This window comes from Salarias fasciatus, chromosome 10 (assembly GCF_902148845.1).
Source record: "Salarias fasciatus chromosome 10, fSalaFa1.1, whole genome shotgun sequence".
Lineage (NCBI taxonomy): Eukaryota > Metazoa > Chordata > Actinopteri > Blenniiformes > Blenniidae > Salarias > Salarias fasciatus.
In genome coordinates, this window is record NC_043754.1 from 23,457,808 (window position 1) to 23,472,795 (window position 14,988).

At 43.6% G+C, this 14,988-nt stretch overlaps 1 protein-coding gene and 2 non-coding genes across 4 annotated transcripts; all 3 read right to left on the reverse strand.

Annotated features, from left to right (window-relative positions):
- Nucleotides 1–4,567: 4,567 nt before the first annotated feature.
- Nucleotides 4,568–4,639, reverse strand: trnam-cau (transfer RNA methionine (anticodon CAU)). Its single transcript has one exon. It is a non-coding gene; the product is annotated as a tRNA-Met (tRNA).
- Nucleotides 4,640–7,769: 3,130 nt separating this feature from the next.
- Nucleotides 7,770–9,980, reverse strand: LOC115395506 (GTPase IMAP family member 9-like). Of its 2 annotated transcripts, XM_030101080.1 has the most exons (3): nt 9,910–9,980; nt 9,592–9,672; nt 7,770–8,712 (listed from the first exon to the last, which is right to left on the reverse strand). In XM_030101080.1, exons 1-3 carry the CDS (start codon nt 9,914–9,916, stop codon nt 7,853–7,855), a joined length of 948 nt encoding a protein of 315 aa, XP_029956940.1. In that variant the 5' UTR covers nt 9,917–9,980; the 3' UTR covers nt 7,770–7,852. The 2 variants fall into 2 exon arrangements, with proteins under 2 accessions (XP_029956940.1, XP_029956941.1); XM_030101081.1 differs by lacking the exon at nt 9,592–9,672 and having other exon boundaries at nt 9,910–9,953.
- A 3,341-nt stretch (nt 9,981–13,321) lies between these two features.
- trnam-cau (transfer RNA methionine (anticodon CAU)) lies at nt 13,322–13,393 on the reverse strand. The gene has a single exon. It is a non-coding gene; the product is annotated as a tRNA-Met (tRNA).
- Between the last annotated feature and the right edge of the window lie 1,595 nt (nt 13,394–14,988).

A 14,988-nucleotide genomic window follows, 5' to 3' on the forward strand; every position in this document is an offset into this window, starting at 1 on the left:
CTCTTCTGTCTTATGTAATGATCTTGACGTTTTCATTTCCTGGAGAGAGACACACAATTGTTTTATCTGCCTGACAGTCCTATCACAATCTTTGTTTTTATATTTACTGCTGTTTTTTAACTGTACAACGGAGATAGCATCAATTGAAGCTTTAAGGATATTAATTTCTTATATGCAAAACAGGTAAAATAAGTCAAAATCACTCTTTATGGGTATTAGTTTTAGTTATTGTTTATGTGATGGTGATTAGAGTAATTCCTACAATCCAGAATAATTGTCTAATGCTACAAAGGTTCAAGACGCTTTTGGCAGGTACATTTTATCAAATGCTATTAGTGTTAACGACTTTCATTCTCTAATTATGCAAAATAGTGCAGTTTAAACAGGATTTACAAAAACAGGGACTTGAGGTAGGTTTAACATTTTACTGGGCTGCAGTTACGTGCTCATAATTATGCGTAAAACCCCATGACATTAAGAAAGACATTTGTTTTGTCTTAATTGCCTTTATTCGTTCATTTTACACTCGCAATAAGCACGATATTCCCTGATATGAACAATTTTGTCAAGGAATTTCCACATATCTTCCACGGTGTGAAAAACAAACTTGAATGGCTCCGGAATCAATTCTTTGTTCTCAAGTTCTATGGTTTCATGTGAAGACTCGCCCAAAAGCCCTTCGTACTCTTTCAGGGCATCTGCCAGCTCCCCTATCTACAGGGCTTCTGGCAACTCCTTTGCAGCAAACAGATGACCATTGTCTTGAAGCCAGCTTTTTTTTTTTTGCAGTCCTCCATAATTCCTTGATGTGCATTCAATATGGAAATAAAGCATGAGTATTTAATAGTACAAATGCACACTTGACTATCTGTCTAACAACAGACTGCTGGACATCCAGAGTGACCACCTCCTTCATGTCGGTTGTGCCTTCAGACGTGGAGTGCTACTACATACAGAGTCAAAAACTCACGCAGCAAAGCGACTACATAACATGAAAGTTTAAATACAAGCTGTTGTGGAATTTTTGGTGAATCAGAGCCAAAGATGACGAGTCAAGGTGTTGACGCTGCACAAGGAGGATTTATTGAGGATTGCAGAGGAAGCACACACAAATCAGCTGATTGAGAGCAAGGCTGTTGCTCCGGGGAGAATCCAACCCGACTCTGGCATGACTTCCGGCCACGCCATCTCATATAGCGAGATCTCATGAGACTAGCAGACGCTGTTTCCAAGTGACTTCAGACAAAACAGAGCGGCCTTCACACTGTGTTCCTGAGAACTTTGAAAACAAAGCATTATTCCACATCACAAGCAGAATATCATTCTGACAGCATGGAAAATCCCATGATTTAGTTCTTTCTCACACAATTTAACATTCAGCTTACATGTCGTGTTGCCTTTATGAGCATTAATCAATAAAAGTTACTGCTTTCCCTAAATTTGTGTAACTGTGGAAGAAAAGATGGCCGCCACTCGAAACTCTCTGGTCACGCCCCCGTCTTACGTCACGGCCCGTTAGAACCTGTTAGGATCGTGTTCAGAGCTCGCCCGAAGCCCTTTGATGTTGTTAGGATCGTGTTCGGACCTCGTTTGGACTCCCGTTCGGACCTTTAGAAAGGTGTTAGGATCTTGAAACAGTCCATTCACTGGCGGGTGCGGCCACTGGCGTGCAAGACATGCTGTTCACACAGAATGAAAGAGACGAGGCTCACATATTCAACAAATACCAACTTTATCTTCAAACCACAAGTGCCAATACAAATTCCCATTGTCATATTCAAACTACACACTGCATTATGCTCAATGTTAAACAAACAACCAAAACAACAACTAGTGCAGAGGGAAGCAAGTTTATGAAAAGACAAGAAGCAACAATACATGGTTGTGCTTCAAGGAGAAAAACTCTTTGTGTTCTGTGTTACCAGGTAATGTCAGTTATCGAGGACTACACTTGACATCTGCACTTTCATACGGAACACAGAGAAAAGGATGCTGATTTCAGCTTCCTGGGATCAAACCAGACTGCCCAAGATGTAAAAAGCAGACTGCAATCCCAGAGAAATCTGTTTCAGTGACAACCCAAAGTGATGCAGTGGTGAAAGCAGCTGTATTGTGGCAGAGGACATCACTCAGACATCCAGATGCTTTTCTGGGAAGTGTTTGAAGTATTGCTTGATGAAGTTTGTCAGACATAGAATTTTAGTTTTCTCTTTCTCCTCAGCCACTGTGTTATAATGCTTTCTGGAGCCACTGCTGTTTCCTAAAAGTTCACCAGGGGTAGACAGTTTTTAAATGCTTCCCCCAGATGTTTTTGTTCCTTTCTTTGAAGATAAAGGTGGGTACAGCATCAGCTGTATTACAATGCTGGAGGGAGTTTGGCTTTGGCTGATGAATCACATGGTAAATCATGTAAACACCTGTGACTGAAGCATGACGGCGGGCTCACACTGGATCCGTTCCGGCTGTGTTCCGTCTACAGTACGGAATTACCGCAGCACAGTGACTCACACCGCCTCCGGTGCAGCTGCAGTCCGCTGGAGGAGGTTGCCAGATCCGTCGCTCTATCCCCCAAACAATATGAAACCCGTTTAACTCAATAGAAAGCAGTCCAAATTGTCATCTCTGTTGAAAATGCACGTCACAACCATAAAAACCGTATTTGTATAATAAAAAACACGTCACAACACGAAACCATTTCATCAACCCACCAGACGTGTTAAAAAAGAAGCTTCATTTGGCAGAAACCCGCCCAATCTGGCATCACAGAGCCGCTCCCGTCATAGAGCTGTTTAGTGCAATTTTGGTGTCGTTTGACTTTCCTGCAGTGACGAAGTACAGAACCATTCTTTCTTCTAATGCGAATGACCACATGTTGTTTGTTCTGTATTCTACCAGAAGAATTAAAAAAATGGAATATTAAGGCAACAACACGACACAGATTTTATTTTGAAATCACTTATTTTTTAACACATTTCCTTCCAGCACCCGAGTTAATTCTGTCTGGATAGACGCGGTAGGGCTACAGCCTGCCCGTAGCCGGACCGCAGCTGGACCGTGGCCGGTGTGAGCCACAGCATTGATTTTAATGACTACGGATTAGCTGCAGTCTCCAGTGTGAACCCGGCTTTAGTTCAGTGGAATTCAGAATATTGCTCTGCTGAAGAACATCTGTGACTAAATCATTTGTCCAGTGCATTAAGTACCGTATTGGCCCGAATATAAGACGATGTTTTTTTCCAGAAATTGCATCCTCAAAAGTGGGGTCGTGTTATAATCGCGGACTTACGGTAGATGGTCAGTACGCATCCGCGCCGCTAGATGGAGCCAAAGTATCACTGACCAGAGAGCGAGTGGAGCGATGAAATGAGATGAAATGATCTGATGAAAAATGGCGGATCATCTGGAACAAAGGGGCTCCAATGCTGGACAACTGAGCAAACAACAGAGGCGAAGTTATGATACCAACTTTAAACTGATGCTGATCAACGCAGTAGAGTCATCAAACTACTGCCAAGCCGCCAGGAGATCTGGTGGAGCAGAGCCTCGTTCTTATTGGAGAGCACAGAAAAAACGCCTACAGATGCTAACGCTATGAGAAAAGCTTTCCGTGGTCCCAAGTGCGACGCTTCAGAGAGACTGATAGAAGGGTGAGTGAATACGTCTCTGAAAAACAGAAAGACGGAATGCCCACCACCAAAGCCTGATTCAGCTGAAGGCACTGGAAAGTTATTTACATCATTTATGGAGTTTTGACCCCTTGAGGCTTCTTATTTGTTGCGTATTGTTTCTTATTTTGAGAAAGAGAATATATTTTTTCATTTTATATCTCGTGAAATGTTATCTCAGTTGTGAGTTTTTGAGTTTATAATAATTGTATCATAAAAAGTTGTTTTATGAGTGACCTTACTGTCTAGAGAATTTTTTTTCACAAAATGATCTTTGAAAAATAGAGGTCGTGTTATAATCGGAGTCGTCTTATATTCGGGGCAATACGGTAAATATTACCCCTTTCCCACTGGCCAAAAAACCCGTTTAAACCCGCTAATTCGTGGCAGTGGGAAAAGGTTTGACCCGGGATTTCGACCCGGGTCGTTCACCCTGCAATCGACCCGGTAAATTCCCGGGTCAGCTTTCTCCCGGCTTTTAGTGGGAGGAACTTACATGATGACGTCGACGCAGCGCGGCTACGTTAGCGCGCTAGTTGTTGTTTCTGGACACAGCGTGAGATTTCCTTCGTCAACATGACCCAGCAGTAGCAAGATAGCGAGACCAGAGAGCTTCCCCTGATCCGTGGGGAAGAGGAGATTCGTCTACAGGTAACAGGGACCGTTTTCCGCTGCATTGTTTACTTTCGTTTTGCTCCGTCGCGCTGATGATGTCATCAACGTGGGACACCATCAGTGCGGGAAAATGCAGCGACGCGGCTCGCCAGCAGGAGGTGAGACCTGGGTCTGCAGGAGGTGGGAAAGGCGAAAGGCGATAGTTAGCTGGTCGCAGACACTGGACGACCCGCTAGTTGCAGTGGGAAAGGGGTATATGAGAATGTTCCTGCTTACTTAAAATCTGCTAGCAGAGGATGGTTTCGATCCATCGACCTCTGGGTTATGGGCCCAGCACGCTTCCGCTGCGCCACTCTGCTGGGGTCAAACTGTCAAAAATGGACATGGTGAACATGCCACACTTTTGCCCTTTTGTGTCCGTGGTGGACGGAGAGTTCAGACATTAACAGGTATATGAACAACACAGATACAGATAAATACATATTAATTCTTTCTGGAGCACACTGTGGTTGTCAGGGTTCCCTCTGATCCTCGCTTCCCTCCCACTGGTCTGTGTGTGTCTCCTATCCTCACCTGCTGTCACGGTCTCTCCCCTTGTCCCTCGTCTCCCTCACCTCATGTTTCCAATTATTCCATCGTCACTCTAATGAAGTGCTGAGAAATGAACTAACATCTGTGTGGATATGATTTTTTGGGCCCTCCATAAATGGTAATAATTCCGATCAACGATCATTCACCCAACTACAGAAAACATCTCATTTTCTAATTTGTTATTATGAATACACTCATAAAACTCATTGTGAGACTTTTTGTTTGTTTGTTTGTTTGTTTGGCTGCAATCTGCAGCGATAAAGGTTGTGGAAGCAGATTTACAAACTCGCAGAAAATTCTCAACATATTTGTCAAAAGTCAGCAGCTCTCCCAACTGGCTGCACAGAGGAGCAGTATCTCAGCCTGAAAGAGCTGCACAGCAGCCGCAGTGGTCTTTACAGTGACCTTTTATGGATCAGGTATGTTTTCACCCATCTGCAGTTTATAAAAAGAAATGGAAGTAAATTCAACGTACAAGTGAGGCCTGGGATTGACTAACACTCAATATGTAAAACCGGTTATTTAACTGTGATACTGATATACTGAGATACATTGGTCAACTAAAAGCATCAAATAAATGAAAATTAAATGTATTCACAGTAAACATATAAACTGCTTAATATTTGGTTTAAAAAAAACTGTAAACAAAAAATAAAAATGAAATCACTGAACTTACAAGCAGCGCCTCATTAAAATGGAAATCTACAAAAACAGAAAATATAAATACTTAAAACTTATGTACATAAACAGATGTGGCTTATAAAAAGCAACAAACATGGTTTGGATAATAAATATAGAGTCAAATAATTAAAGCTGAAACCTACATGATTTCGTATCCATGGACTTTACCTAATGGACTAAATGTACCTCTATCTTGGAGTTTGGTTTTCTTTCCTCTTCAACTCCGTTTCTGCCACATGTTGACTGTCAGCCTGCTGCTGGGATGCTCACTGCGCATGCGCACTGTGTGCAACACGGAGCTCAGAGGGAGGAGAATCACAAAACCAGCAGAGCTCTGTTTACATTATATTGGGTTTTTATACAATTAAATAAATTTGATGATGCGTGATCACCACCCAAACATGCAAAAAATCAAGAAATAAAAATTTCAAAGTAATTTTGATAACAAAAGTGTAAAAATAATTTTTTAAACGTTAGATTCTCTTGGGGGCCCCCTGCTGGTCACCGCGGCCCTAAGCAGCCGCTCCCTTGGGCCGGCTCTGGCACGAGGAGGACTTGGTGTCTGGTGTAAACTTTGATGTTGTTACTGAGAACAACACAGGGATTGTGAAAGCAGCTTTACTTAGGTCCACGTTGTGGTGCTCCCTCCATGTCTACTAGTCGAGGATGTTGTATGATTAAGCAAACAAAAAACAACAACAGCTATCACATTACTACAAACACATTACATGTTATTACGCTCATCTTGGCAACGTCTTCACTGCATGAGTGAAATGAGTGGACAAAAAATGCAATGCAAACTAAATTAGATTGATATTGGAGGAGTGGTCAGCTGTGATTCGATCAATTTCAGTACCTTTTTCTTCTTGTAAAGGACATTTAAGTGCAGAGGTAGACGTTCTCCTCCATCATCTGGCAAACACAGGATGACTGAAGTGTACTTGTACATGAGCAGGGTCAGCCCAGGTGCTGACACCGGGGCCACCTTTCCATATTTTAGTACTTAGCACGGATGTTTCTTTCATTTTGGCGCTAAACGTGTGCATATTATGACCCACCCCGCCTGGTCTTGGACAAGCTGGAGAAGCCGGACTTCCGCAGCAGCAGAGGCTAAACCGGATCCAGCGCCATGAACTTCTGAACCGCTCGTCAGTGATGCTGGAGAATCCAGGGAGCAGGAGGGAAGAGAGTGACGCCATGCTGCTTTCAATCAGGCCGTTCTGGGGTTCTGACAGGACCTGCTCAACACGGGAGGAGGCCGGGAACCATGAGCTCCATTAATATCCTAACTGTGGATTTGTTTTTGTTGTGGAGCTGTAATTGATCTTAATTATCAATAAAGTTTTTATTAAAGCTCAGTTTACTCGCTGCTGTTGTAAACAATATGACGAAATTGTTGGTGATGCAGAGAATGTTTACATTCACAGACAGTGAGCTTTCACAGACCAGTAGGGGGAGTGCGAGAGCAAAAGTTGCACAGTACTGCTTTAAAATGATAATCTCTTTAATATTTTAAAATGTCACCAGGCAAGACATCAACCATGGAGTCAAACAAGGCGGCGGAAACGCAACAAAACCGAGTCGAGTCAAGTCGAGTAGAGTCGGGCAGAGTAGAGTCGGGGAGGTTGAAATGTGCAAAAAATGTGGCATTTGAAATAGAACACAGCTCGGGATTGCAGTAATACTATTGTTCACATGGTGGTGCTGTTCTGTCTGATAACATCAACCGTTTGTGCAGCTTTACCTCTAATAATTTCGACTGAAGTCACCATAAAGGTCAGTCTGCTCTCTCCGTACTCATAGTCTTAATTTTGTGCCTTGCCAGAGGAAGGCACAAAGAATAATAATATACTAAGAAGGTATGTACTTCATTTTCTATAAATAACCTGCAGAAATATAGCAGATAAATAGCTTGAAGCACCGGAAAAGTTGCTCGGAGGATGCATGGATCACACGTCCTGCATGAGCCCGTGCAGCATAAGAGGAAGCTCGTGCACATCAGCAGCGCGCATACACTCCAAGCGGACACACGGACGTGGAAAGCATGATCCAGGATTTAAAAACAGGTATTTTAAACATCTCTCTGGTAGATACGATCAGAAACCCGTCTGTGGGCTTTGAGTCACCTGACTGACTGACTGACTGTGTATTGATGTTTTTTTGGATAGAAACCAGTGACTGAGAGTGTATTTCCTATCAGCAACACTGAAGCCTGTAACTTTGAATCATTTTTATTAAATCAACTGAGGCACAGAAACACATTCTCAGGAGCTTTAGTGAGATGTACAGTGAGCTTATGATTACTGTGTGGTGCAGTGGTTTCTTCTAATGGCCCCTGTTATGGCCCCTATAGCGGCCCCCACTGTAGCTCCCAATCCACTGGCCACTGGACCGCCCACAAAGCCCATGGCGGCGCCGATCATAGCACCTCTCCGGACGTAATAGTTGAAGGGGTTCTCCTCCTCGGCTTGTTTCCTGGCCACACCAGGCTCCATGTCGGGGTTTTCTAGAAGGAGGTGCTCCGTCTCCTCCTTGATGGCCCTCTCGGCCGCCTCGAACAGCTCGCTGTTGTAGTACCCGCCCCCGTTTCTCTGCACCATGCTGTTGATCTTCTTCAGGAGCGAACAGACTTCATCTGGATTCCTCTCTCGGTTGTTGAGGATGTGGTGTCCTCCACCGCACTGACTGACAAAGACCCTCAGGTCCTCGTTTTCGTCAATCAGATCCTGGATGTTGCAGCTTTCCAGCTGAAGGTCATCTCCGTGGGTGAACACAGTCATCGTGTACTCTGCTGCCTTCTCCCCAAAAAGCTTTTGCAGCATTCTCACCGTCTCTCTTTCTTCTTTGGTGAATCTGCCGGGCTGGATGACCACCAGGAAGACGTGAGGACCGGGAGCAGCAAACGAGATGCACCTGCCGATCTCCTTCCTCACCTCGTCCTCACTCCTCTTGGTGTCGAACAGACCGGGAGTGTCGACCACTGCCAGAGTCTGAGCGCCGAACTCTCCCGTTTCTTTCTGACACTTGTACGTCAGCGAACACGTCGACATCTTCGACTGAAACACTTTTTTTCCTAAGATGGTGTTTCCAGTTGCACTTTTTCCAACTCCAGTTTTCCCAACCAACACCATCCTGAGGTGAGCTTGATCTGCAAGACAGTCTGACACAGACACACGGGTAATGTTACAGAGCAGAAATCTACACAATCAGCCAAACTTCCAGCAACAAGCAAATTTCAACAGAGAAAATGTTAAATGGACTACACTTTTTACACTGCATTATCACATTCACACACCGGTGGAGGCAGCTGCCATTCAAGGCGCTCAATCTGTTTTCAAATTTTCAAGGAAACAAAATAACGTTGACTAAAGTGGAAACATGACATAGGAGATGGCTTCAAAATTCTAAAAATGTCTGACTGATTTAAAATCAGTATGTTAAACAATATCTTCTGATCTGTGATCAGTTCAATCCTCCATAGTATCGGCGGTAAATTTTCTAAATAGCTGAGCTGCTTTCTGTAACTCACAGGCACAGGCATGGACACGGATACTTCCACAAAATCACCCATGTTCTCCAAGTTACTTTGTGTGTGTGTGTGTGTGTGTGTGTGTGTGTGTGTGTGTGTGTGTGTGTGTGTGTGTGTGTGTGTGTGTGTATGTGTGTGTGCGTTCTCGTATTTCTATCCTTGTTGGGGCCAAATGTCCCCACAAGGATAGCAAAACGTGGAACGACGTGCCTTGTGGGGACCTTTTTCCGGTCCTAAGTAGGAGAAACAGTGTTTTCTTGACCATGTTGTTGTTACTGAAAAAAGTAAAAGTGCAAAAACATTTCTTTAGGGTTAGGCTTTGTTGTGGTGTGGGTTAGGGTTAGGGTAAGGGTCAGGGTTAGGGGCTAGACATGAATGGGAGTCAATGGACGGTCCCCACAAGGATAGAAATACAAGACTGAGCGTGTGCGTGTGTGTGTATGCAGGCAGTGTTTGCAGGAAATAAAACTCCACATCAAATTCCTGTAAGAAAGTTGGAATGTCTCTTACCGTCCGACTTGCCCGACAAGTTTTTTTTTGATCTCTTTTTGAAAATCTTAAGTTTTGCTTTCAGTGAAGAACCTCGAAATTCTGCAGAGAAATTGCAGTGAAGCATTATCACCACGTTCTGATTTTAAAACAGGACACTTCTACAATAACTGTCTGTGACAGCAGCTTCATTGACATCTACCTGAATCTGAACCTGACTGATTGTGTAGATAAGAAATATTTCACACTATGAATCTTTAAACAATGATAGTAGTAAAAAAAAGTCACCATTTAAAGGAGATGAAAGAGCTAGACACTGAATGGATTAAAAGTTCTTACTGCTCATGTTTGTCCTCTTCTGCAGGTCGCTGCTTTCTGTGCAACTGTTCTGCTTTTCTGAACAGTGAAAATCTGTTTGTCTCCTCCCTGAGTGTGATAGTCTCCTCCCTGAATCATTTCCTTGGTTCTTGGCTCTGACGGTGATGCCCTTGCCTTCATTAACTTCTTTTCTCCACTGGCTGAGCTTCCCCAGGTGGGTGTCCTCTCCCCGTCTCCATTTCCCAGGCGTGGAGTGGACCATGTCCAGCATGACGTCTGAAAACCACCAGCCTGGACTTATCAGTGGGCCGGTTCTCCTGGGTATGGTCATGGCCATGGTCATGGTGCACATGCACGCCTCAAGCTCCTCAATCCACGCCGTTACCCCAATGTCCATACGGCCATTAAATGTGGGACACCTGCGATTCCTTGGTATGGGCCTGAGCCACTGGACAAACTCACTTATCATCACATTTCAGTGTCAACAGGAACATCCAATGTGTCATCTCCAGGGAGATGTGCAAATATTTCATTACCTATTTCAACTTTTATCAACTCACTAAACTTTCATCAACTCTGTATTAAAATGTCAAATCTTCATGTGGTGTCTTTGCTTCATGAACACACACAATAACAGCTTTGGATTTTTCTGCTTTTGCCACAAAACAGGAGCACAATGACACTCATTTACACCGATAGATCAGCTGTGACAGAAAAAATGATTTTGGTGCTCAATACAATGCTGTGTAAGATAGGTAATGTTTATCTATTCCTCTGTTGTGTTTCTGGCAGGGTTCAGCAAGATTTTCCACACTACCACGAAGCGCAACATCGGCGAGATGGTTTTTGTGGAAACTAAACAATGTTCAATGAAAAGTTGGTGGACATGCTGCCATGCTCATCCGGTGGAGAAGCTGCCCAGTCCAGAGAGCCGAGTCAGACTGACAGCGAGCCTGACGGTACGCCTACAACAACAGAGCGCCTTAATACACCAGACAATAATAAGAGCACAGTATACAGCAGCATTGTTCCTGAAAACACTGATTCATGACTCTACTGGCATGTCTTGCCCTTGGCCTCCTACTTCAGAGGATCTGAATGTCAGTGAAGCACAGAGTGTTGGGCGGCTTGAACTGTACAATTTTTTTGTGTTGGATTAGATTCACTTTAGTGAAGCGGACATGACACGAAGACGACTACACCTTGCGGCCTATTTGTGCCATCAGTGGTTCTGATGGACGTTTTCCTGTCAGTAATTGTCTACTTTCTTTTGTCCATCGTTCATGCTGCCAACAATGTTGACCTTACTGATGTGACTCAATGTCCACCACCCCAGATGGGACTAGAACCCACAATCCCTAGCTTAGGAGGCCAGGGCCTTATCCATGAGGACACTGGGGCATGAAAAGCAGCTTTACCACCAAAACCAATCTACCATCAAAAACACTTCCAGAACTCATTGGGCACGTTTACATGGACCACTATAAGCGGATTGTACATGGAGCGGATTGTAAAATGTGTCATGTAAACGACCGAGTGGATCCGCTTCACTCGGAGCGGATTGTAATTTGGAGCCGATTGTATGAGGTGGTCTACGCCGATCGACAATCCACTCTGTGTCCCTTATAAACGAGTCTGACAGCGGAGCAGATTGTACTGGGGGAGTGTTTGTTCTGCGCATGCATCTAGTGACGTGTGACGTGCCAGTAAACGGGAAGCAGCACAGTCAAAAAACCAGCAGGTGGTTGAAAAACACTTTTTTAGTAAAAAAAACCCCGACAGAAAAAACATTGGAGAGGCGAGATGGAACCAAATCGCGCAATAGCGAGTTGTATAAAGAGCTCTATAGCAGAATACAAGCCATCGCCGGCTGGTGTTATGGATTAACTGGTTCCCGTGTTAACGAATGACGGCGGAGGTCTGTGTAAACACAGGCTGATTACAGCAGCTGTTAAAGTAAGACTCACAAATGATTTTAAACGTATACACTCACTGTAACTGTCGATAACCGACGTTCGCAAGAACGACTACATTTTTCAATCATGTATTGGTCACCAGTTAATTCGAAACATCGACACGCGGAGCAGAGCTCACAACGAGACGTGCCGCTCGGTGCAGCGGTGCTGCAGCCAGGGGAGCAGCGCTCCTCCAGCAGCGTTTTATGGACTTTTGGGACATTATTTGAGCAGATATTAGCAGATAAAAACTCTCTGCTCGGCGCTGAGGACTGCTGCTGCGGAGCTAAAGACCTGCAAGTTCCTCGTGAGACTTTGTGCACATGTCACAGGACGCTGTATAATCCGCTTCACCAAGGGTCCTTGTAAACGAGAATTCATCGTGGATCACTTCATGAATACACTCCGTTTAATACGATTGTTTACAATCCGATTGAAAAAAACACCCATGTAAACTGGGCCATTGATAATAATGACAGACCAAAGTACTATCAAACTATATACTGCATTATGCTCGATGTTACACAAATGACCACAACAAGAAAAACTAGTACTGCTAGCAGAGGATGGTTTCGATCCATCGACCTCTGGGTTATGGGCCTAGCACGCTTCCGCTGCGCCACTCTGCTATGCACAAGATGTCAGAAATGGACATTCACTCACTGAACAAGCCACAACTTTTCAACTCAGAACTTAAAAGGTCCATGTCACACTGGGGAGAAATAAAGGTATTCTAACAGACTGAAAGAGGAAAGGCTCACATATTCAACAAATATCAAGTCCATCTTGAAACCACACATGCCACTACAAATTACAATTGTTATATTCAAACTATATACTGAAATATGCTCAATGTTACACAAATGACCACAACAAGAAAAACTAATGCAGAAGGAAAGAAGTTCCTCAAAAGACAAGAATCAACAATACATCAAGGAGAAAAGCTCTTTGTGTTCTGTGTTACCAGGGGAGGTCAGTGATGGAGCAGTACACTTGACATCTGCACTTTCATACAGAACACAGAGACAAGGATGCTGGTTTTAACCTTCGGAAAGAAACAGTCCAAGATGTAAAAAGCGGACTGCAATCCCAGAGACATCTGTTTCAAACAGTCACAACCCAAAGCGATGCAGAGGTGAAAGCAGCTGTATTGTGGCAGAGGACAACATTCAGACATCCAAATGCTTTTCTGGGAAGTGTTTGAAGCCGTGCATGCTGAAAGTAGAAACACAGAAAACTGAAACGTTGCTACGTTCGTTTTCTCTTTCCCCTCATCTTCTGTATCGTGACTCTGTCTGGAGTCACTGTTGTTTTCCTACAAGTCCAGCAGGGGCAGCCACAGAGTTTCAATGCTTCTTCCAGATGTTTTGCTGCTTTCTTTGAACCCGAGTCAAGGTGGATATAACATCAGCTGCTTTGTGAAATAATCGTGATAATGGTTTTGAGTGAGGAATCACATGGAGAGTTACAAAATCTGCTAGCAGAGGATGGTTTCGATCCATCGACCTCTGGGTTATGGGCCCAGCACGCTTCCGCTGCGCCACTCTGCTGCGGATAAACTGATGTAAATGGACATTTATTGTGTTAACATGTCACGTCTTTGTCCTTGTGCGTCTACGGTGGATGGAGAGCTCAGACAACATAAACAGGTATGTGAACAACACAAATACAGATAAATATTACAGCTGGGCCGTTAACGGCGATAACGTGCTGCTTTATAGCATTTCTGCTGTTGTTTTTTTGTTTGTTTATGGGCATTGTTTGCTTACCAAACAACATCCTCAACGAGTCGATATTGAAGGAACACCAAAAATGTGTCCTCAAGTGCATGAGCTTTCACAATGCCTGAATTGTTCTCAATAACAACAACAAATTTTGCACCAGACACCAAGTCTACCTTGTGCCAGAGTCAGAATTTAGAATTTGGAAAAGTTCGGAATTTCAAGGTTCAAAGGGCTTTTAATTTAATTAGATTTTCCTGTATCTTCCCTGTAGGCCTTCTTCTGTGGTCACTGAGGCTCATCAAACTTCTACTTCTTCATCAATCTCCACTCTTTCTTCTGGATCAGCAACAACTGACCCAGTGGAGTGGCTACCTTTACTTTCAGATGCAGAAAAGACTCACCAGGTGCTTAGGGGGTCTCTCCCGGAAGTTTTTCTCCTCATTTTTACAGTTTTCAGCTCGAGTTATTTGACTTTACATTTAATATCTAATCCATGTTTGTTACCTTTTTAAGCCACATCATTTAAGTTGATCTGACATGCTGAGTGTTGATCAGTCCCAGGCCTCACTTATACACTGGATTTACTACCATTTCACATTATAAACTGCAGATGGGTGAAAACATACCTGATATATATAAAGGCCAGGGTTGGGAGGGTTACTTTAAAATTGTAATCTGGTACAATTACAAGTTACCTGTCAAAAAATTTAATCAGTAACTTACTCTAATTACTTCAAATAAAAGGAATGGACCAGATTACTTTAAGTTACTTTTAGATTACTTCACCAGCAAACATAAAAAATGAAGACAATGTGTCATCCTCAGTGTATTGACAACTCTACACAGTAAACCCTAAATGCTCTGAGTGTTCTGAACTCTGCTGAACTCTGTGTGTTCAGCCCCAATTAATACCAACAACATGACCTTTAACCTCTAAACCTACTGAGAATCTGACTTTCTTTCTTTCTGACTCAGGATCAGCTCCATCAGTTCAGACTGTGTTCCTCTGGTAGCTCTACAGTCCAGCAGCAGCACCAGGAGCCGCATTGACAGTGTTAACACACATTTATATTATATACTCAGTCTGCTGTGTAGCTGTACTGCTGCAGTGAGGAGCAGTGTTTTGTCTTCAGGTCGGCCATGCAAAGTATTTTTTCAAGAGTTCAGAGTTGATTCATTCCTCAGTGACAGAAGGAAACATGCAGTCTCCAATAAATCCTCCATCCAGGCTGAAGGTATTGTTCCCTCCATCAGACTCTTCTGAGTTCAGCCTGGTGAGGCTGTGGTTCTCAGCAGCAGGTTACTGACAGGTTAGCAGGCTAACAACACTTTAGCTTCACTGTGAGTTCAGGTGTGTTTCATACCTGGAGATGTGTCTTCAGGTTTGATGAGTTCCTGGATGTTGAGAGCGTTTTCACAGC

What these genes read in the sequence shown, in the direction of transcription:
- LOC115395506 (XM_030101080.1), bottom strand. An exon ending in CTTGTCGGGCAAGTCGGACG is followed by an intron (nt 8,713 to 9,591) that starts GTAAGAGACATT and finishes TGTCTGTGTCAG; the next exon opens with ACTGTCTTGCAGATCAAGCT.